General features: G+C 38.4%; 1 protein-coding gene across 1 annotated transcript in view; it reads left to right on the top strand.

Moving 5' to 3' along the window:
- The window catches only part of LOC121869231 (afadin-like), a gene marked incomplete at both ends in the record, with an annotated part of 146929 nt that overhangs the window by 817 nt on the left and 123219 nt on the right, over positions 1-22893 (top strand). The window contains 5 exon segments of the mRNA XM_042370471.1: positions 4121-4245; positions 5785-5968; positions 8100-8239; positions 12972-13115; positions 16175-16289. Of these exon segments, the coding sequence (XP_042226405.1) occupies positions 4121-4245; positions 5785-5968; positions 8100-8239; positions 12972-13115; positions 16175-16289 (708 nt within the window).

The raw sequence follows: 22893 nt of genomic DNA, 5'->3' as shown, positions 1-22893 counted from the left end.
ATAACAAGAATTGGAAGGGAGGGATAAGTTTTGTTTCACATAAACACATCCCTAAAAGAAAATTCAGATCGATACGGAACCAACCAAAATGGATGAATAATAGACTCTTAGATCTTCTAGGGAAAAAGAAAGGAGTATATAGAAAAGTTAAGAAAGGCGAAAATCACTTACTTGGTTACTATCAGAACCTAACAAGACAGGTAAAAACAGAAATTAGGAAAGCAAAGAGAAATTAGGAAATCAAGGTAGCAAACGAATCGAAAATAACCCAAAACTTTTTATCAACTGTATAAATCAAAGGTTAGAGATACAATAGGTCCCCTTAAAACTACGACAGGAGAAATGACTGATGATGAGTTAGAAATGTGTAGTACGTTAAATAGTCATTTTCGCTCCGTATTCACAAATGAAAACCTAGCACAGTTACCAGAAGTTCATAAGGTATATAACGACAGTATAGAAAATATGTTGATGAATATCAATATTACTAGTAACGATGTGCTTAAAGAAATTAACAAACTGAAGCCTCATAAATCGCCTGGTCCAGACGAGGTATATGCTAGAATATTAAAAGAATGTAGAGATGAGTTGAGTAATCCATTAGCAGTTTTATTTAATAAGTCATTAGAATCGGGCCTAGTGCCAGAAGCTTGGAAACTTGCAAATGTAGTTCCGATTTTCAAAAAAGGTGATAAATAAATTGCATCAAATTACCGTCCCATTAGTCTCACGTCAATCATAGGCAAGTTGCTAGAGTCAATTATTGTTACGAAAATCAGAAGCCACCTTGAAACATTCAACTTAATTCGTTCTTCTCAGCACGGGTTCACCCAGGGACGTTCTTGTCTCACAAATTTGCTTAGCTTTTTCTCAGAAATATTTGAAGCGGTAGATAATGATAAGTCATATAATATAATTTATTTAGATTTCAGTAAAGCATTCGATAGAGTCCCTCATGAGAGATTGATAAGGAAGGTAGAAGCACATGGAATAGGTGGATCATTATTAAAATGGATTAGGTCATGGTTAACTGGTAGGAAACAAAGAGTCAGCATAAATGGATTTAAGTCAGACTGGGGTGCGGTCAAAAGCGGAGTTCCCCAGGGATCTGTATTAGGCCCTCTGCTGTTTGTTATATTCATTAATGATCTTGATTTAGGTATAACTAGTAGGATTAGTAAATTTGCAGATGATACCAAAATGGGGAGAGTGATAAATTCAGACAGTGACTTTGAACACCTTCAAAGAGATCTAGATACCTTACATGAGTGGTCAGTAGACTGGCAAATGAATTTTAATACTGATAAATGCAAGGTACTACAGATAGGGAAGACGAATACAAACGTTAAGTATAAACTAGGTAACTCGGAAATAGAAAACTCAGATTGTGAAAAAGATCTAGGTGTATTTGTTAGCAACGACTTGAAACCTAGAAAACAATGTATTAGCGTTCGCAACAAGGCAAACAGGATTCTTGGGTTCATATCTAGGAGTGTGAGTAACAGAACTGCTGACGTTATCTTGAAACTTTACCTAGCATTAGTGAGGCCACACATGGATTATGCGGTTCAATTCTGGTGTCCTTATTATAGAATGGACATAGATTCTTTGGAGAGAGTACAAAGAAGAATGACAAAAATGATCCATAATATTAGAAACCTTCCATATGAAGAAAGACTGAAAAGCTTAGGCTTGCATTCATTAGAGAGGCGTAGAGTTAGGGGAGATATGATAGAGGTGTTCAAGTGGGTAAGTGGGATTAACAAGGGTAAAATGGAAGATGTTCTGAAGCTCAGTAATAACGAAATAACTAGAACAAATGGCTTTAAATTAGATAAATTCAGAAAGGATATAGGCAAGCACTGGTTTGGTAATAGAGTTGTGGATATGTGGAATAGGCTACCGAGTGCTATAGTAGGATCGGGTACGCTTGGGAGCTTCAAGACGAAGTTGGATAGGCACATGGAAGTGCTGGGATGGATGTGAAAGGGATCTGCCCTGTATGGGCCAGTCGGCCTCCTGCAGTATCCCACTTTCTTATGTTCTTATAACTAACCTAATCTAACCGAACCGTGAATACTGACAGGGTGTTAGCTATTTATAATATACCGGTATGTTTGTTCCGTTACATAAACCCTACTCAGTCCACCCCGAGGCTACGCTATTGTTGTTAGATCGTCTACATCGTGTTTTTGTTTCCACGGAGAATAAAATTTAAGTATCTGTTTTGTATAAATAAATACTAAGTGCAGTTTCATTAGATAAATTTGTTACGCAAGCCATTGAATAAAAAAGAGGGTGGGGAACATGTTTTTCTTTATTATAATAAATTCAGACTAATCATGGCACTAGATAAACGTGTCAGTCCTCACAGAAGAACACAGACAACAGCTGGCGGAATAGTTAGGAGTTATTTAAATTCATTGTCAGGTGTTATTCATAGATGTTGACGTGTGCCCGGGAGGAAGTGGGCGTGTGATTGGGCTGGGTTTACAATCTGGGAAATAAATCCCTCCCACAGGAAGCTTCCCGCGCGTCGCTGGTTTATTGGTCGACAGCTGCTCACGAGACGTTAGACCTGGTGGAAGCTTTGCGGTTTCCATGGCAATTTTAGCCGGCATGTTTACCTTCCCTGGCGCAGGCTGTGACGGTGATCTACTGGGTGTGGTGGTGTGGTAGACATTTCCTCTCACGTTACTACCGTCATCATGGTTAACGTATTAGTAACGTAGTAACTCTTAAGGGGTGATGATGCGAGAAAGACCAAGTATCTCAGTGACAGTATTTGATATATAAAGAAATAATATACTCGTGTAATTACGGTGTGTGTGTGTGTAATGTAAAACAAAACGAACACACTCACACACTACGGATATACACATCTATATGTCTTTTTCAGTAATTCAGAATATGAGATTAGGGGGGGGTGGGGCTGGTAGTCCTCAGGGTGGCCTTAACTGGGGGTCACTTTGGTTCTCATAAGCCTGGAGTCATAGAAAAGGCCAGAGATGCAAAATGAACCAATATAACAGAGCTTCCGTTTAGGGAAATAAGGGAAATATTTACTGCTGACAGGAAATTAGGGGGGGAGAGGGGGGCGTTTACCCTTGAGTCCCCCCTCCACCTCCCTTCGCCCAAATTCGCCCTTGTGTTATACCCAGGGGCAACACAGGACACAACAGAGGGTCTGGTCAGTGTTGTTGCCACAGTTCATGGCCACAAAACCTGACCAAGAAATCCCATAAAATCCCGCCAGACAACTTCCCACCACCAGACAACTTCCCGCCACCAGACAACTTCCCCCCCACCAGACAACTTCCCGCCACCAGACAACTTCCCGCCACCAGACAACTTCCCCACCAGACAACTTCCCGCCACCAGACAACTTCCCCACCAGACAACTTCCCGCCACCAGACAACTTCCCCCACCAGACAACTTTCCACCAGACAACTTCAACTTACCTTCTTCCCCCACCAGACAACTTCACCAGACTTCCCCACCAGACAACTTCCCCCCCACCAGACAACTTCCCCCACCAGACAACTTGAGTACAATGTCTTAATCCCTTGAGTATGATGACAACCCCTTGTGTATGATGACTTAACCCCTTGAGTATGATGTATTAAACCCCTTGAGTATGATGGCATTGTTATAAAGGGGTGAAGTATTTGTATTTAAGGGATTAAGTCATTATACTCAAGGGGTTAAGGCATCATACACAAGGGGTTAAGGCATCATACACAAGGGGTTAAGGCATCATACACAAGGGGTTAAGGCATCATACTCAAGGGATAAATGTATTATACTCAAGGGATTAAGACATTGTACTCAAAGGGCTAAGTCCTCAGGGTAAAGAAAGAAGATTTTAATATTATAACTTTCCCATGAGCTTGTTAGATTATATCCACACACACACACACACACACACACACACTACAAGTTTTATCAAAATGTTTAGCTGTTTAATGCGTATTATTGAGTTGAGGGAGAGAGAGAGAGAATGCGTGAGAGAGAGGATAAGAGAGATTCACTTACACAATTTTTTTCCTAATTTAATGTGCATAATGCTTGGTAAGACGACAGAACGGTGCTCATGGCTAATGTGAGTAATTATTGCAGAAGAACGTCGCCTTGCTGAGGACGAGAAGCCTCTCCTAGTACAACTAAACTGGAACAAAGATGATCGGGAGGGCAGGTTTCTCCTCCGCCGGATGGACCTCTACAATTCCGGCATTTCATACGAGGTACACCTGTGTGACCTTTATTTGTGTCACCTATTAATTTTTTTTTTTCACATTTACATTCATAGATAGAACTTTATTGACCTCCAGTTTGCCAAATTGTTCATTTAAGTAGAGTGAATACATGAACTGCAACATAACGTAATTTGTATATTTATAATGACTGTTGTGAAGGTTACTCAGTCAATGTTGTATTGTATTTGAAAGATGGTTCTATAAATATCCCATGATAAGTTAATAAATCTAGTTAAATCGCTACAGTAATACAGTAAATCGCTACAGTATAATGTTCCACAAACAGGGCTACTATACCAATTGTATTTCAGACCAACCAACCAACCAAACTAAACCTGTTATTCTCATCACTGAAGAAAGTTTACCAAGAGTGTGGACAGGGACTATATAAGTTAGATATTTATTAAAGATTAAGTTATTAGTGATGATATAATGAACAGTGTTGAGAATGAGTTATCAGACGACAGGGTAGATATAGTGATAATTATAGTACAGGCAGTAATGGTAAAAAAGTCTAATTTACTTTAGAAATTACATGCTCTATGGTACATAATTATGATGAAAAATACAGTCCACAAACGGTAATTTGTGCTGATGCTGTTTCAAGTCACAAAATGCTGCATCTGACACTCATTATTTAGCACTGAAATAGTCCCAGCATCACAGATATCAAAGAAGTAAATGCAGGTAGAACGTTGGATGTGGTTGGACGGAAATAAACTAGAAAGAGTCCCATACTGTGTCTCAGAAAGATTCACAGTGAGGAGGGAGGAGTAGAGGTGCTGAGATAATGTAGAGGAATGTGAGAGGTAGATAGAGAGAAGATGCTGTAGAGGGTTAGGTATGTGAGTGTAGAGGCATGTTGGAGACTGATGATGGTATACTGAAGGCTTATTGTGTGTGGGTGGGTGGGTGGGTGGGTAGGCTACAAACAGTGAAAATGGATTTGTTATTCTAAGTGGAAATAAAGGCGGAATTGGTATGATGGGAGGGGAAGTATTTCATGGCCTGTTACTCACTATTTCTAGCATGGTATGTGTCAGAGCTACAGTAATCAAGTCAATAGTGAGAGGAAACAGTGGGTGCTAGGCTGTAAGGTTCCATCCCAGCCAAGATGACCTCCATTGTGTAGTTATCATAATACAAACTGTTTAAAGGAGATCTGTAAGCCTTCCCAGAGTGCCACAGAAGGAGGGCGAGGAGAGGCCTTGTGTTGTGGAGGAGGTTGTGGTGGTGTTGTGCACATGATCATCCTGCTCGGTAGAAGACTACATAATGGAAATCAATATGCAAGGATTGATTAGTTAATTAACCAAACGACTTTAGTATAGTTTTTATTTTAGTCGTATATAGCTCATTTCTTAGCAAAATTATTAATTCATTATGCCAGAAAACTCGCATATAAAACTGGAGAGGAAATAGGAGTGTAGACAGTGGGCAGTGTTGTGTTACACTGAGCTGTGATGAAGTCCCCTTTGAGTTTGGCAGGCTTAAAAACCTGCAAGTAACCAGAAGATGTTATTGCAGGGTGGTTCTTCAATAGTCAGCACTCTACCCCCTCACCCTACCACACCCATACCCACCAAAGAACAGCCGTTCCAGCGTAAATTGTCCAAACGTGAGAAGAAAGAACTCAAGAAGCAAGAGAAACTACGGCGAGCTAATGAAGCAAATGAAGCAGACTCGTCGGTGGCAGAGAAGTTGTATACAGGTACAGTAAAGTCACGTTCAAAGAGTATCAGTACAGTACTAACCTCAATGTGAATGATTTGCTTATACAGTCGTACAGTACTTTTTAGTTGACGGTACAAGGTGTGAATTTGTTTGTGGATTTCGACGGTAAATATTTCGAACTTTTTCCTCTCATATCTTGAAAGATAAAGTTTTCAAGCAGTTATATCTTTACATACATTAAATTCAGCATTGAAATGAGTCAGAACTGGGTATCCCTAACAGTTGTATGTGAATTTATTTGTGATATTTCAATATTAATCAAACATTATGTATGAACCAATGAGCTGCAAGAAGGGGCGGGGCTTGAACCATCAACTAAAAAAGCAACTGACTATAGTGTGTGTACAGTATTGTATACAATTACTGTGGTAGGATTTTAACCGTGATATATTTTGTAACCAGTTCCTTTATACTCTGGGCTGATAACTTTTCCTATTGCTGTCCAAAAAACTTCATTCCTAAACTATAAATTATACAAGAGAAATATTCCTCTTAGTTCTTCAATATACATTATTAGGACTTTGGCTGTAAGACATTTTGGTATCCAGAAAATAAGAGAATGAAACCTGGGATCTTATTTTATGACTGAGAAGGAAAACAGATGACTTGTGATACTGGGATCTTACTAATCCTTTATGTCAGAGCCATCTTGTTATACTGGGACTCACTGGCGAAGTTTAGTTAAAATATACACAATTTTGAACTCTCTATAATTGGATCTCAAAATTCGTTAATAAACTTGGTTCTCACTTGAAAGACTGTTATCATTTAAAGGGGAAATGTCTCATGTCCTGGCTTAAGTCTCTCACCAACATCCTCATTTTCCTCAAACAGACAGTGAGGCATCCAGGAGATAACCTCACTTTAAACCATGTGTCTTATGACCTGGGGGGAGGAGTCGGGTCATTCACTTTTTATATTCCTTCGTCATAAGGATGGCATTTCAGGATCCAATCTCCAGTTTAAAATTATAGGTTCAGTAAATGACCTGTTAGTTATATTACCCAACTCTAAAAAAAATGTGGAAATAAATGTTCCCAGAGCTCTGCAGAAGGGTTTTTAAATGGGGTGATCTTTATGTAACCTTAGACATATTAAAGTGCCATGCATACTAATTTATATAATCAACAGTCCTTACAGAATAATAAACTCCTCTTTGTAAAGTAGAGGAAGAGGACAATTTTTATAGGAGAGCTGTACATGAAACACTCTTCATCATCATCAATGTTTTATGGCCTTTTTCTACGCTTCCCTGGCTTAGCTGTAATTACCTGATGGCAGCTCTTCATGCTGCACGGTCTCTTGTAATCTCTCTCATCAGGTTCAAGGCTTTGATGACATTCCTTACAACCCGTCCCCATGTCATTCTTGGCCTATTCCTCATTCTCCTCCACCTACTGTTTACAATTGAGATTGAGGAAACAGAGAGGTACCATTAGCTTAAGAATATTCACTAAGGATGTCCATAAACCATGAAATGAGACTTAAAAATATCCCTGAGACTGATGACTGTTTTGATAATTACATTGTGGTTTTATGAAATCTATTAAGGTGAGCCACAAAGGTCTTACAGCTCTCTAGGTTGCAGCAGAGAATACCCAGGAAGCAAGTGGTGGATGAGGTCTCTTTATTATCACTCTGCTAAAGTCTATGGAACCTACAAATGCCTCAGGGTGTATGTGTGTGTTTTTCCAGTCTGAGATGAGGTACAGGAAGTAGGTTTAAGGATGGCTAGGCATTATTACCATTGCTGAAAAATAAGTAAATAATATGAGGTAAAATACTCATGATGGACGTTGCTTCGCCCTAACAAATGTCTGATTATATCCTGCAATAGATATATGAACACGGGACAGCACAAGAAAACTGGGTTATTACATATTTTTTAATTAGATGGATTTTTGTCTTGTCAAATTATCCTTTTCCTTCATCTTTTGCTTTGTATAGAATATGATACACTCACATCTTTCTCTTACCACTTGTTGTCTCCCTTTACTCATTGTTTTGCTCCCCACTTCAAGATTCACACATTATCATCACCTATGCACTGTGCTGTACTATGTATGTAGATTACTTAAGCTAATGATTAAATATAGACTTTCTTACAGAATTACCAGAGACAAGTTTCACTCGCAGCATCAGTAACCCTGAGGCGGTGATGAGACGGAGAAGAGCACAGAAGCTGGAGAAGAAACTGCAGCAGTTCCGAAGTAAAGACGGTGGTCCTGACACAGGTGGCACTCTGAAGGTGAGATCATCTACCTGTATTTACTCCTCTCCTGTTTGCTGTGTTGGCTGGGACAAGAAAGGGGGATGTGGTAGTGTGCAAGGAAAGTGTAGAAAGTGACAAGAAAGAACGGAAACAAGAAGTTGAAACGCACCTCTTAGACTCTTCTTGTGTGTATATACAAAGTGAATCCCTAACCTTCGTATTAACAATGTTTATATTGGTTCATTGATTCTATTGAGAACTTTGTTGATTGGTAATAGGAATGAGTTTCAGTGTAATTAATTTTCTTGGTAACTTTAACTTCATGGTGAAAGGTGAGGGAGTTGCAGCTTTATGAAGGGATGGGGTCTATAGTTGTCTTGTCTCTTTTGGTTCTCCTCTCACCTGGACAAGTCTTATGCGAGGTCTTAAACTTTTATCTAAGAGTAAGGCTTCTAGATTTAGGCGGGAAGACATTTAATAACATAAGAATGAAGGAAACTGCAGCGGGCCATACTGGGCAGTCCCGTTTACACCCAACTCCTATCGCTCATATATCCATCCTATCTATATTTGAAGCTATCCAGCGTATTCGAGTTAATGATGATATTTGGTAACTTGTTCCACTCATCCACTCCTCTATTTCCAAACCAATGTTTACCTATTTCGCGCCTAAATCTGAATTTATCTAATTTAAAACCATTGTTACGAGTTCGCTCCTGGTTGGATAGTTTGAGTACCTTTGTTATGTTACCTTTGTTTAGCCCTGACTTCCATTTATACACCTCTATCATGTCGCCCCTCACTCTACGTCTCTTGAGGGAGTGCAAATTAAGATGCTTTAACCTGTCTCTGTACTCAAGGTTCCTCATGCCTGGGATTAGTCTTGTCATTCTCCTCTGAATTCTTTCTAGGGATTCTATATCCATTCTGTTTAGGAAAAAGGAGAATAGTTCCAGTGAGAGTAGTTAACCATTTGTGTATGGGGTCTGCTCTCTCATGAATAAAATCACCTGAAGGGGTTCAAGATCATATCAGGCCTATAGTACAGTTTCATTGATAGGTATTGTACTAACTCTGTATAGTGTGAAGCTTCCAGAGTTTATATAGTTAAGGTAATTGTTGAGGTTGTCAGACTGACACAAATGGGCAGCACTCCCAAGGTTCATGACCTGTGGGACATTGATAGGTTTTGTGAGTCGTGTGTCCATAAAGTTTGTTGTGTGGCACTGGGGAGTACGTGAGGTTAGTGCTGACACCTTACTATAGTTGTATAATTACTTGGTGTCTATATATATGAGTTGCCTCGTCCAGATTTTGTTAGTAAAATTACATTTAAAGGTTGGTCCATCATATCTAGTATACAGGGCTGCATCCATAAACCAGAGAGCTCCTGTCCTACAGGCTGCTTACTGAGGGATTAGAGTCTCATCCGCCCTCGTAATGCAAGCCAGTGTTAATCTGTAAACCTGTTTTAGTATACCAAGCACCTCCCTCTCTATTACACTGTTGTCTTTAAATAAAGAAGGTTCTTGATGCAATTGTTGTCTTCTAAAAAACAGGATTAAAGCTCAATCATTTATATTTAATTTGTTTTAGCTTTGTAAGTTTACCATAAGCCTTTCTATATTGTAGCTTAGATCATAGACCCTTAAATAGTTGTATTATAGCTTTAAGAACAATATTCCACATATCTTCATTACTACAGGTTTACCATTTGCTTTTATCTTCTTCACTTTTTGTTGTTGACCTCTTCCAACCCACTCCAGATCATCCTCGTATTACAGTAAACACAAACACCTTCATCACATCCTTCTTTACTGCCTCATTCTGCATCATAACCAGAACAGTATATAGGATTCTTCAGTAAACTGTAGGAGGAATATGGTTGGATCATCTTCAAGGTAGATTGTATAGTTGTGGGTAAAAAGGATTCAGCAGACAGGGAGGGAGAGAGGGGGGTGGTGGATGGGAGGGTAGGGATAGGTGGTGGATGGGAGGGTAGAGGTAGGTGGTAGGTAGTAGGCAGCTACCAAACAGGGAGGTACTACCACCTGGGAAGATATTGGAAGCATATTGTGTTGTCTAATGGTAGACCCTGCTGCCATATGTGACCAAGTCCCAAGTTGATGATCTGACTTTCTGCCTCATATACACACAATGGACGAGTTGCCGGTCGGAATTTTTTCGTAAACTGGCAGGTCAATGGGTAAAGAAAGCGCTTAAATTCACTATGGTAATGATAGTTTTAAATAGATTGGGCCAAAAAGTGTCAAAAATAAGGGTTAAAGTTGCTAAAAGGTCACGTGACTGTGAATAGCTCTGTGATTGGTTGTGACGTCACCGGTTGGGGGTGAACTTCCCACTTATGATTTTTTTTTAATTTTTGTATTTCTTTATGGTTCTTTATTATTATTATTATTATTATTATAGTTTTGTTATTATTATAATTATTATTTTATTATTTTGTTTTAAATTTTATATTTTTTATTGTAAATTTTATTTACTGTGAATTATTATACAGTGACCCCTCCGTTAACGAACTCAATCCGTTCCAGAAGGTCGTTCGTTAACCGAAAAGTTCGTTAACCGAAACCATTGTTTCAATGGGTTTTTGGGTAATTGGTTCCAGCTCACCGAAAATTTCCTAAATTCAACAAAAATGGTAGAAAAGTTCACTTACTTTGAGGTGTGTATGTAGAAGGCTCCTGATGATGATGATGATGATGATGGGATTTAGAATGGGGGTGGAGGAGAAGGAAGAAGAGAAGGCATTGGGGTGGAAGAGAAGTCACCCCATGGCGCCATTTCACCCATAAAATTTTAGCTCTCTTGGTGTAATTCAAGATTATTTTCTTTAAATCAACACTGCACTGCATTATATATTGTCAATATGTAAAATATATTTCAAAATGACCAATAATTTTCTTGGAAACACAGAAAAAAAGCGTTTAGTTGAAGAGAGTCTCAAGCAAGATGTTACCTCCAGTGAAAACAGAGAGACTAACTCCTGTTTGCTGTGTTAAGAGGCTGGATGCCGCATTAAACTAGTCACTTTACCTTCAATTATGTTCAATAATTGTTAAAATGACTAAAAAATTGAATATTAAACTTTTAAAATTATTGAATAGTATAAACTTCTTGATATTTACTAAAATAGTAAGGAATTTAAGTCCTAGAACCGATTACTGTATTGGCGGACTGATACTAAAGCTGGTTGCCCGGTCAGTGCAAGCGAAAACATGTTGAGGTCGGTTCGTAAGAACTTCGTTAACCGAATTGAAGATCCTTATGGAAGGCAGTTCGTTAATCGAAATTACGTTAACCGAGGTGTTCGTTAAACGAGGGGTCACTGTATTATTATTATTATTATTATTATTATATTTATTATTATTATTATTATTATTCTTATATTTATTGTTATTATTATTATTATTATTATATTTATTATTATTATAATTATTATTATTGTTGTTATTGTTATTATTATTATTATTGTTATTGTTATTGTTATTGTTATTATTATTACATTTTTGCCCCCCAGGCCCCGATGTGGGTCAGTGACCTGTGCCTGGATGGGCTAATGCCCGGGAAAAAAAAAAAAAGATGGGAGGGTAGAGGTACTGTAGGTGGTGGATGGGATGGTACAGGGGTAGAGGTACTGTAGGTGGTGGATGGAGGGTAGAGGTACTGTAGGTGGTGGGTGTGAGGGGTAGAGGTACAGGGTAGAGGTACTGTAGGTAGGATGGGAGGGTAGAGGTACTGTAGGTGGTGGATGGGAGGGTAGAGGCAATGTAGGTGGTGGATGGTAGGGTAGAGGTACTGTAGGTGGTGGATGGGAGGGTAGAGGTACTGTAGGTGGTGGATGGGAGGGTAGAGGTACTGTAGGTGGTGGATGGGAGGGTAGAGGTACTGTAGGTGGTGGATGTGAGGGTAGAGGTACTGTAGGTGATGGATGTGAGGGTAGAGGTACTGTAGGTGGTGGATGGGAGGGTAGAGGTACTGTAGGTGGTGGATGGGAGGGTAGAGGTACTGTAGGTGGTGACTTGGCAACATTACATAGAAGTTGATGTATATTTCGTTTTATTATGAGGCAGACCCAGCTTGCATTCCCTCCCATCTTGCCACATTCTTTTTATCCACAACTGTACATGCAACATCTTTTATTGTGCACAGAAAAAAAAAGACAAATGAGATACAGTACAGTACATGTAACTCAAGTAACTCTGTGCTTCATGTCCACTTGAGTTGATAATAGAGTTGCTAAGAGTTAAATACATCTGTGTAATATTGTAAGAATTAATGCAGAATCGAATTTAAGTTGAAAAAGGTAACTAACAGCAGGTACAGTGAGAGAGTACCTGGGATGATTTGCTAACTCATCCCAGTGTTTATCATGGGACTATATACAGTATTGGGAAAGCTCAAATACCTGTACTGTACCTTGATTCATTCGCCTCATGTAGTATCTCCCTATTTAATAATGTGATAAGATTTCTGTTTTTGCTGATATTCAAACAATTATTCAGTATCATCTCCTGTTGTAGGCTGATTCATCTCAACATCTCCTCCTCCAGCTCTTCCTCCTCCAGCTCCTCCTCCTCCTCCTCCTCCTCCTCCTCCTCCTCCTCCTCTGTACTGTCAGATTAATATTTCACTACAGTATCAATAAACAGCACAGTACATAGATAACATAATGGTAGATACAGTTACAAGAAATATAACACAATTCTTTATGTATGGATATAATATATACATTGTATTTTTCCAGATTTATGGTGAATCTCTTCGTCCTGATGTGCCTTACAAGACGTTGCTTCTGTCTATTAGGGATAATGCCCTCAGTGTGGTGGGAGAAATGCTGGACAAGTACGGCCTTTATAAAGAGGACGCCAATAATTACTGTCTCGTGCAGGTGTGTGTCATTGTTGATTTTTTATGTAGAAGTTGTTGAAAGTTTTATTTACCATTTCACACTTAGTTAATCCTTAATAAAATGTATAGTTAGGTCCTATGTAGAATGATTGTCTTGTTATGATGAACCTCTTGTGGGGTGAATCAAGTTGCCTTCGTCAAAACTAGGAATTCTTTCATCTTTCCATTCATAGTTTGTTATAAATAAATTAAGGCTTTAAAGTTCATAAATGACGCTACAATACTGTGCTCCTCTTCCACAATTCACACACGTGTTCTATGTTTCTTCATCCCCCACCCCCACCCCCCACTCAAACCAAAAGATATGGATGATGCACTTAAGAAACAAACAAACAATAAAACAACAAATGTAGAGAAACTTTAGCCACAGAGAGTTACTGCGGTAAACTCTATGTAAACAACCACTTGTTGCGTCCACACAGCCAAACATTCAGATTTTCACAATTTGTCGTCCATTGATTGTGTGTTAAATATCCTCTACGTGACTCATTGTCTCCTAGTGATAACACGCTTTTGATATTCTCACTAACAATAATAATATTGTAGCCCACTTGACAGTCTGATTTACATAGTCTCGATTTAACGGAATCTGATATAACGAACTCTAGATTTAGTGAAAGGAATTTTTTCTGTTATTTTCACCCAATTTAGTGAACTAGTTGGCTAAGTCGAGATTAATTCCGTTACGCTCACACCCACGGAGACCCTTCAGACACATGATATGTACATAGAAATATTAGAAACATTATTCGTGGCTTACCTTAACTAGGGGATTCGGTGTTTGTTTTCAAATTTGTTTATAATTTCCAAACTTTTTCCAACTGATGGCCGCACTCTTTTGACTTTCTCCCCCACACCACTTCCATTCTGAGACTTCTGAGAGACTTTCGGCATGATGTCTAAACACAGTAGTTAATTGACCGAGAGGTAGCAGTGAACAATCCACACGATGGCGGAAGGACAAAGACTGAGCGTATGTAAACAAACCCCACTTGCCAAGCCGCGCTTTCGGTGTTGAATTTGACGGAAATTCAATTTAGTGGAGATTTCGATTTAACGGAAAGGGGCGGCTCGAATTAGTTTGTTAAAGCGAGAAAATACTGTATTGTCAAACTTATGAGAGCCTTATTGATATGGTGGGGCCATTTTCAGATCTGAATTACCTTGCATACTTTCTCTTCCATTCATTTATTATCTAACTGTTGGAAGGCTCTACCACATACAGTATATAATATTTCCCACACTGCTGGCGTACCTCTCTAACCTCTCACCTTGAGGTAGATGTGATCCTTGAGCATCATGGTGTTACTATAGCATATCAGGGTCAGTTACTCATCCAAGTGGAGGTGTTTGAGTTGCCAAGGAAAATCAAGTGTGGCAGATCACGTGTGTTGGCTTTGTCTTTATTAACCCCTCGGGTACTAAGGGGTCTCTGTTTTGAATAAAGACGCCTGGCGGTATCCAAATAAAATTTTTAAAGTGGCGTTCCTGTAGTGAAGGGGTTAGTAGAGATAGTCTGCTAACTCCTTGTATCTAGGGTCACCTCTGAGCTGAATAAAATGGCTGGTGTTAACAAAGTACATTAAGATTTTATAAGTGGCATCCAGTAGTGAAGGGGTTAAGGGATTTTTGAATAGTTGTTGTGATCATTAATTATTGAGGTGGTCCTGTGTGACCTGCTCTACTGTAAAGTTGAAAGAGACTTATAGGATTTAGAGAAAATTAAAGGAAAAATATTTGTGTACCATTGTAGCTTATTTCTATAACATGTATCTAGTTGCTATGGATTCATTCAGGATATTTATTTCAGTAGTGCATCTATCTATAAGTATATTAAATTATTATACTTTTAAAAATAGGTTGTCCTATGAAGATCTTTCTAAAATACTTTAATCATCAAATGGCTGTGATGCTTACATGTTAATGGCATAGAATAAATGAAACAATTGGAGACATACCAGATAGATTGGGGATGTTGGTGTAGCTATCATAATATTCCTGTCCTTCTTTGTCCTGGAGTATTGGGAGGAGAGTAAAGAGATTGATGAGTGAGTGCAGACGGAGAGCAGAGAATGGTTGGGGAGAGAATGTCTTAAAGGTTTTAGAGGGAAATGAATAGGGTGAGAAACCATAGGAAATGAAAATGTCAATTGAAAATAAGGGATATTCTGTGGTGGAAAAAAAGTGTTTATTGGGAAAATATTTTGAACAACTATTGATATTAACCCTTCACTCTGGAGACACCAGGTTTAATATTTAATTTTATTAGCGCTAGATGATTTTATTCACCTCAGAGGTGACACCAACAAGTGAGAAATGAGCCAGAGTTGTTGTGTTTGGGATGAGGAGGATTGAAAGGCTGTAAAGTGAAAGAATAAAGTATAATAATTGAGGAGGAGAAGAGATGATGTAAACAAACTTAAGAATAGTAAGACACCAGAAGTGGACAGGTTAACTGCTGAACTGTTATCCCTTTGACTATGAGACATTACTTATGATTAATACCAGACGATTTTATTCAGCAGAGAGAGAAACCTATATGCAAATAGTTAGGGATGGGAGGTGGAAAAAGGATAAACTGGATGATAAGAGTGTGCAGTAGAGGTAATGAAGGAGAGAGGGAAGTGCACAAAGAGAGTGGCAGAAAGCTTGTGTAGTTCTCTTGTATGAAGATAAAGGTGATCACTAATGAGAATAAATGACAAACTTATAGTGGAACATGTCCTTATAATTTAGAGGTGGGCGGTATGAAGGAGGAGATGGAAATGTTGTGTGGAGGACATACTGTGTGAAGAAGCCGTGGGTGTGTGTGTGTGTGTGTGTGTGTGTTTTTTAGATATCTTTAGGCCTTGTTGTGGAAGAACACCATAGTATAGTAGAATACATTTGTTACAACACTTTCACTTTGTTCTCTCTTATAGGAATCAAAGAATATGTTTTTAAAATTATCATTTAGATGTCATGTTGACCTGTGAATTGTCAATTCTTTACTGGTGGACAAATTTGACAATAGATTTCACCGTTTGTTTTCTTTTGCAGACTGTCATAGGAAATGATGATGGTTATGGAGGAGCAACTTCACCACAAAAAGAATATATCCTTGATGATGATGAGTGTCCATTGGCCATCCTTATGAATCATCCACCTTCCAGAGGTGAGTACAGTTAACTCTTAGGAATGTTGTATTACAGTACAGGGAGGATAGTCTCCTGGTATACCCAAGCTGGTAGTTTAAACAAAAGGGATAGCATTTCAGGTACTGTATATATTTTTACTATCATTATAGTACTTTGTATATGTTGTTATACTTGGACCAAATGATTAGTGTAATTACCCAGCAAGTGTGTTGGTTGGAAACCCAGTTCAGTCCTGAATCTTATTAGCTGATATATCTATCAGTTAGTTATATCTCGGTTGTGGTCATATCCTTAAAAACAAGGATACAGTATTTGGGAGCAAAAGTAGCCATTAAGGTCAGAGACTTGGACAACCCTCAGTTACAACACCATAAGTATCTGTTACTTCAGGCTCAACCATACACTGTGAGTCCAGGTGTTGACCCTGTTTAGCCATTGTTCTACATTGACCAAACATTTATTTGCTTGGTAACATCTGTCAGGAGGTAACAGCTTTCTCACCATCTTAATACATTACTGTATACTTACATACAGTATTTGATGCCATGCAGTCCTTATGTCAGAACAGTACCATAGAACAGTGACTTTGCTTTGTTGTTTTTGTTTCAAAAGTTTTTTACTCATTTGCTAATAACCGCTAGTGTGTTGTTACGTTAGGGCAGCATAACTCCACTTGCTGTGTCCAGAGAGGAACTCCTATTTCACAGTGTGCAGTATTATTTTCGTTTGGTTACTGCTAACCTTTTTTTTTAGTGTTTGAATATAACCAAACATTTCATGGGGCCTCTTCGCTGGTTAATCCTGGATTGTTGTTCTTCAATAAAAGCATTGAGGTCTTCCTGTAAACCCTCTTCCTCTTAAGACTGGAGTTACAACTTCAGTTACAGCCTCATATTGTTCTGTTGGGGACATATTTTAGGGTGTGCTCCAAGGCTTCATAACCCAGGTAAAGCAGCCTGTAGAGATTGGTTAAGGAGATTTTTCTCCATATTTGTCAACATTTCTGTCAATATTTAGTTCATACCCTAGGTTTTGCCTGATTCTCTTTGTACTGTAAATGTATGTTAGTGGATTGTAAAGTCAGATTTTTGTACAGGTTCTTGTGAACCTTATTATGGCATATAGTAAATTTTATCATGTAGGATTGATTTCGGACTTGTTAATATTTACATGAGTTGACATGATGTTTTGTGTTGGCTGGGTGTGTAAGATTGTACCATGTTGTAGGAATGGTCCATCATGATGTGTGTTCGTTTGATCCCAGAGAACGTCTGGCTTGTAGTAATGTGCTCAAATGTGTTTTGTCATGGACTGATCCTTCCCAGATAAATGAATGAGTTCAGTTTTCAGCATAGAAGCTGTAGTTTGTTCATGTTCAAGCAGAGGAGTTGAGAAGAGCCTATCTATCTGTCTTGAGTTTTTGAGAGGCAGAGTTGAGGAATATGGTGCCACTATTACTCCAGGAGAGTCCCTGGGTGGGTGTCTCCGATAGCTTCTTCTTATGGTGTGTTAATCTGTCAGTTCCTGTACAGGTAGTTGGGTCTAATCCGTCCGCTAATGGAGCTGGTACTGTTGGACACTCTGTATAAGGAGAGTTGGTAGTCATTAAAGTGAATACAGTATTTGTAAAGCGGTCTCTCAATTAAGGCTTTTAGTTGACTATTTGTGACAGCTCAATAGGAAAATTATAGGTTAGATTGTGGGAATACAGTCTGTTATGATAATAATGAACACTCTCAGTTTTGGTTGACTCAGAAGAATGACTGCTACATTTCTAATGAGCATTATTAACAGGTGAAAAAGTATTTAATTTTTAAAGGGTAGCAGTTTAGTATGTTAGCCAGAGTTGCAATGCCCATCTATGTGGGCTTTCTTTTTTATCTAGGTATAGTACTGTACTTAGCTTTGTTATGTTTTGTTTACCTGTTTCTGCAGTATTGATAGACTGCTCAAAATATGAGATGTGTTTTAGTGAGAGATAAAGGTAATCAACAATTAGTCCCAGCAACTAATGAAGGGTTGGCCAGGCTTCATCCAGTGACTGGTAACCAAACACACCAGCTGCTGGCCCCAGTCCAAGGGCTTAGAGAAATATTAATGTGTTTAACCTCTGTAAGCTGAAGTAAGTTGTTTGGCTTCATTCTGTAAACACATTGAAAATTTTGCATTTTATTTGCATTATCGATGTATATTACATGTCAGCCCAAAAGATGTAAAGAAAGAATTGCAAATACTGAAGCCCCTAATTAGGTAAGTTGAATTACTTATACAGTGCTGTGCTGTACAATATTCATTACCATGATCAAAACACACATCCGTTTTGATGATCAGGAGTGACGGTAGAATTTTTAACATACTGTACTGTATTGTTGTATACATGGGGAGGAGGGACCATTCCTATTAAGGAACCTACTAATATGGGGACAGGACTTGTATGAAACAGTCTGGCAATAGTACTGGGAGGGTTTATCACTGGTATTTACATTATTATTTGGGCATTCCCTCTTTAAGTTGAAGGTGAAGGTGTACTGTAATAAACTTACAGTAAATATGAGGAAGGCAGAAACATTGGGGGAAGCATTCAGAACGTCCAAGACAATAGCTTTAACATTGAGGAGAGAAAAATTACAAATCTTATAAAGGAAAATTTTATATAAATGTAAATGAAAAGCTGTGGTTTTGTAGAAGTATGGTGGCAGGAGGAGATGGAGATATTACACAGAAAGGAAGAAATTTTGAAAGGTCAAGAAGAGCTAAATGGAAAGCAGATTTCTGCACCTTAGAGTACAGGTACTAGTATTTAAGAGGACATCATTGATGACTCAGTCAACATCTGAATTGGATGTAATGAAGAATGTTAGTGTGTTGTTAATAATTTATCTGATTATAAACAGAATAATGTTCATATGGAAATATTGTTTCACCTTGTGCCAAGTTTGAGGAAATCCATTCTTTAATGTGAGAGATATGGCTGCTGAGAACAATTAGATCAATATACGGTATCATCCCAGTTCCATTCTTGCTGTAATAAGTAGTTTAAGACTTGTTAATATGTTAATGACACAAAATAATGTCTAACCTGTTTAATGGTTATTATAATGCAAGTATTAATGGACTTTTCAAGAATTTGATGTTGAGAAGAGAAGGAATATGACAAATACTGAGAAAATAGAGAGAAATTGATAGCAACTAATAAACATCAGGCACTGTACTGATAGGGGAAAATTAAGGTCATGGTGAATGATTTAGCAGGAGTCAGGTGGAGGTTGGATATCTAGGACGAGTGGCATGTGTGTGTGTGTTAGGAGATGATGCTGGTTGTTTCATGCAATGGTAGAAGAATTGCCTCTTGATTTGCTGTAGGTCCTTCCTTTGATTCCTAGGCTAAGGGAGGGTGGTTTCCTCTCCTTGTTACCTAGCCAGTGAGTAATGCACTCTCAGCATCTCAGCAGTAATATGAATGCAACATTATGTATGATCACTTGCTGCGAGGAAATAAGATGAAACTGTTGTGGGTTCCTTCTCGTGGTGGGCCACCTAGAACACAAGTAGATAAAATACTGTAGAATATGATCTGTGCTTTCATAAAGAAACTTAATACTGTAACTGTAATCAGGAAGAATATCGCTATATATAGAGCAAGTAACATGATCAATAGACCTCAAGATGTTGTCACTAAGTTGTAGACAGCTAAAATACAGTACCTCTGGCATTATGTATTTTATATGTAAAAGAACACTTCAACATGTGAAGTATATGTATAGATAATGGTATATGGCCACACACTAGAACTATTTTTGTCTTTAATTGCTGGAACATGGAACACTTTAGAGGAAGGTCCAAATATACCCATCATACAGTTGCACACATATTGGAGCTCTAGGCAGCTGAGTAACCCAAGGATGTTTATAATTGCATATTTCATTATATCTAAATAAAGTGAATATTACACAGTTCCAAGTACAATACCTTGAATGGCTTCAGCATGTCATAACAAAACTGATTACAAGTTATCAGAATCTTTTAATTTAACTCCGTGCTTCCAACATAATTACAGTCATTTCTTACATTTCTCAGGCGATTTACTCAGTGTAGAGAGAGAAGCAATATCCCCATGTTTTTTCCTTGGACCTCATTGGATTACTCCTAGAAACTTAGCGATATTTCACTCTAAAGATTAATGACCTTAACTTATTTTGGGGATGAGGTTAAGATAAGAACAGAAGGAAATGGAGAAATTGAGTAGGTCATACTGCGTCCATTTATTTTAACCCTATTGCTCATTATATCCATCCAACCTATGTTTGGAAGCTATCCAGCGTATTGATTTGGTGTTGAGTGTTGTTAACTTATTTCTTCCCTCGTCCTACTGTTTGACTATTTTTTACCCTATTTAGTGCTTAAAATCTAAATTTGTCTAATTTAAAATTCATTGTTACAAGGTTATGTCCTGGTTGGATAGTCTGATTACTTTGTAATGTCCTTTTGTTTAGCCCTGATTCCATTTATACCTCGATCATTCTTCCCTCATCTCGTCTCTCAAGGGTGCTTGGGTGTTCTTTGTCTCTGTACTCAGGTTCATACTTACGATTGTCTTGTCATTCTCCTCTGATTTCTCCCAGGGATTCTATATCCATTCTGTGTCGGGCATGGATGAACTACAATCAGTGAGGTCTCACGGCATGAATATGGGTTTGAGATTGGCCTGCTTTCGTCTTGTAACTAAAAATCCTTTGTATGAGCCAGTACTTTATACAACCTTGAGCAAATACATTTGACAAGATTCACTACTTATCTCATTGCTCTCAATCTCAGTCTTGGTTTCATGTATTCTTCATTTCATCTCGCATTTATCTGGTTTCCCTGTTTACATCTCCTACAGTATACTGAGTACTTTACATTTTGTCCACATTGAATTTCATCTGCCATTTTTCAGACTATTCAAAATATTTGTTTAGATCTTTCTGTAGTTTTGCGGAGTCCTCGTCAGATTTAATTACACGTCCTATTTTAGTGTCATCAGCAAATTTACTTATGTTGCTGTCTATGCCAATATCTATGTCGTTTATGTATATTATAAATAATAATGGTCCAAGTACTGATCCTTGTGGGACTCCACTAGTGACGTTGCTCCAATGGGGTTTAATGCCGTTAATGCTCACTCGCTGTTTCCTGTCCTGTTACCACGCCCTAATCCATTTTAGAATATCTCCTGTAATGCCATGAGCCTCCACTTATTTTATTAGTCTTTCGTGGGGGACTCTGTCGAAGGCTTTGCTAAAGTCAAGATATACCACATCATAATTGTGCCTGTCATCCACTGATCCGAAAACAGATGAAAAGAATGTTAATAGATTAGTTAGACATGAACGCCCACTTTTGAAGCTATGTTGGGAATCATTGATCAACTTGTGCTTCTCCAGGTGATTTCGAATAGAGTTTGAAATGATTGCTTCCAGTAATTTGCCTACAATTGATGTTAAACTGATTGGTTGGTAGTTAGAGGATAGTGATCTAATGTCCCTTCTTGAAAATCGGTATTACATTCGCTAACCTCCAGGATTCTGGCACTACACCTGTTTTTAATGACATGTTAAACAACTTTACTAAGGGCATACTAAGCTCTTCCTTACATTCCTTTAATACTTTGGCAAATATCTCATTGGGACCAGGTGACTTATTAGGCTTCAGTTTGTCTATTTGCTTATTAACATCGTTACTAGTCACTACTATCTCGCTTAATTTGTTTTCTTCACTATCTCTGAATAGAGTCGGTGCCTCGGGTATCATGTTTAAATTTTCGGTGGTGAAAACTGTTGAAAACTATTTATTCAGATTATTGCTCATTTCTCTGTCGTTATCAGTGAGCTCGCCGGTATCTGACCGTATTGGTCCAATCTTATCTTGTGTTTTAGTTTGATACATTTGGTAGAATCCTTTGGGCTTTGTTTTTGCCTCCCCTGCTACCTTTGCTTTTCTTATCTCGGTCTTAACCCTACCGGCCAATACCTTATAATACTCCCGGAGGTAAAATTCGCCACGATTTATCCTTTTACCTATAGCCTTCCTTTGGCCAATAATGTTCTTTAAATAATTATTTATCCATTTAGGGTCATTGTTGTCTGATCTGAGTTTTTTGTATGGTATGTTCTGCCTTTGTGCATTAAGTAACACATTATTTAAATTGTTGTGGAACTCGGCAATCTGAGATCTCGTTATCAGGTCGGTGTCATATGTCAGGCTCACACCCAAGCGCGACACCCCCTCTCTCAGCTGCTGCTTTAAACTATGAAAGTCTGCCCTTCTGAAATCTGGGACTTTAATGGAATTCCCTTTACGTCTGACCTGAAAATCTAACTGGAATATAATTTTTTGTGATCGCTGTTTGCAAGTTCATTCCCTACCTCGACATTGCTAATGAGGTTTTCTCTGTTCGACAGAACTAAATCTAGTATATTATTACCCCGTGTGGGTTCGGTTATATGTTGACTTAGGAAACAGTCCTGAATCGTTTCGAGGAAATCCTCTGATACTGAATTACCCGTAAGGTCAGTCCAATCTATTTGGCTAAAGTTAAAGTCGCCTACTATACAGACTTTGTTGTGTATGGAAGCCCTGTGC

Source organism: Homarus americanus, unplaced genomic scaffold, assembly GCF_018991925.1.
Source record: "Homarus americanus isolate GMGI-L3 unplaced genomic scaffold, GMGI_Hamer_2.0 scaffold41246, whole genome shotgun sequence".
In the NCBI taxonomy this organism is placed as follows: Eukaryota; Metazoa; Arthropoda; class Malacostraca; order Decapoda; family Nephropidae; genus Homarus; species Homarus americanus.
The sequence above is the reverse complement of the archived record's forward strand: the minus strand, read 5'-3'. Positions and strand labels throughout refer to the sequence as shown.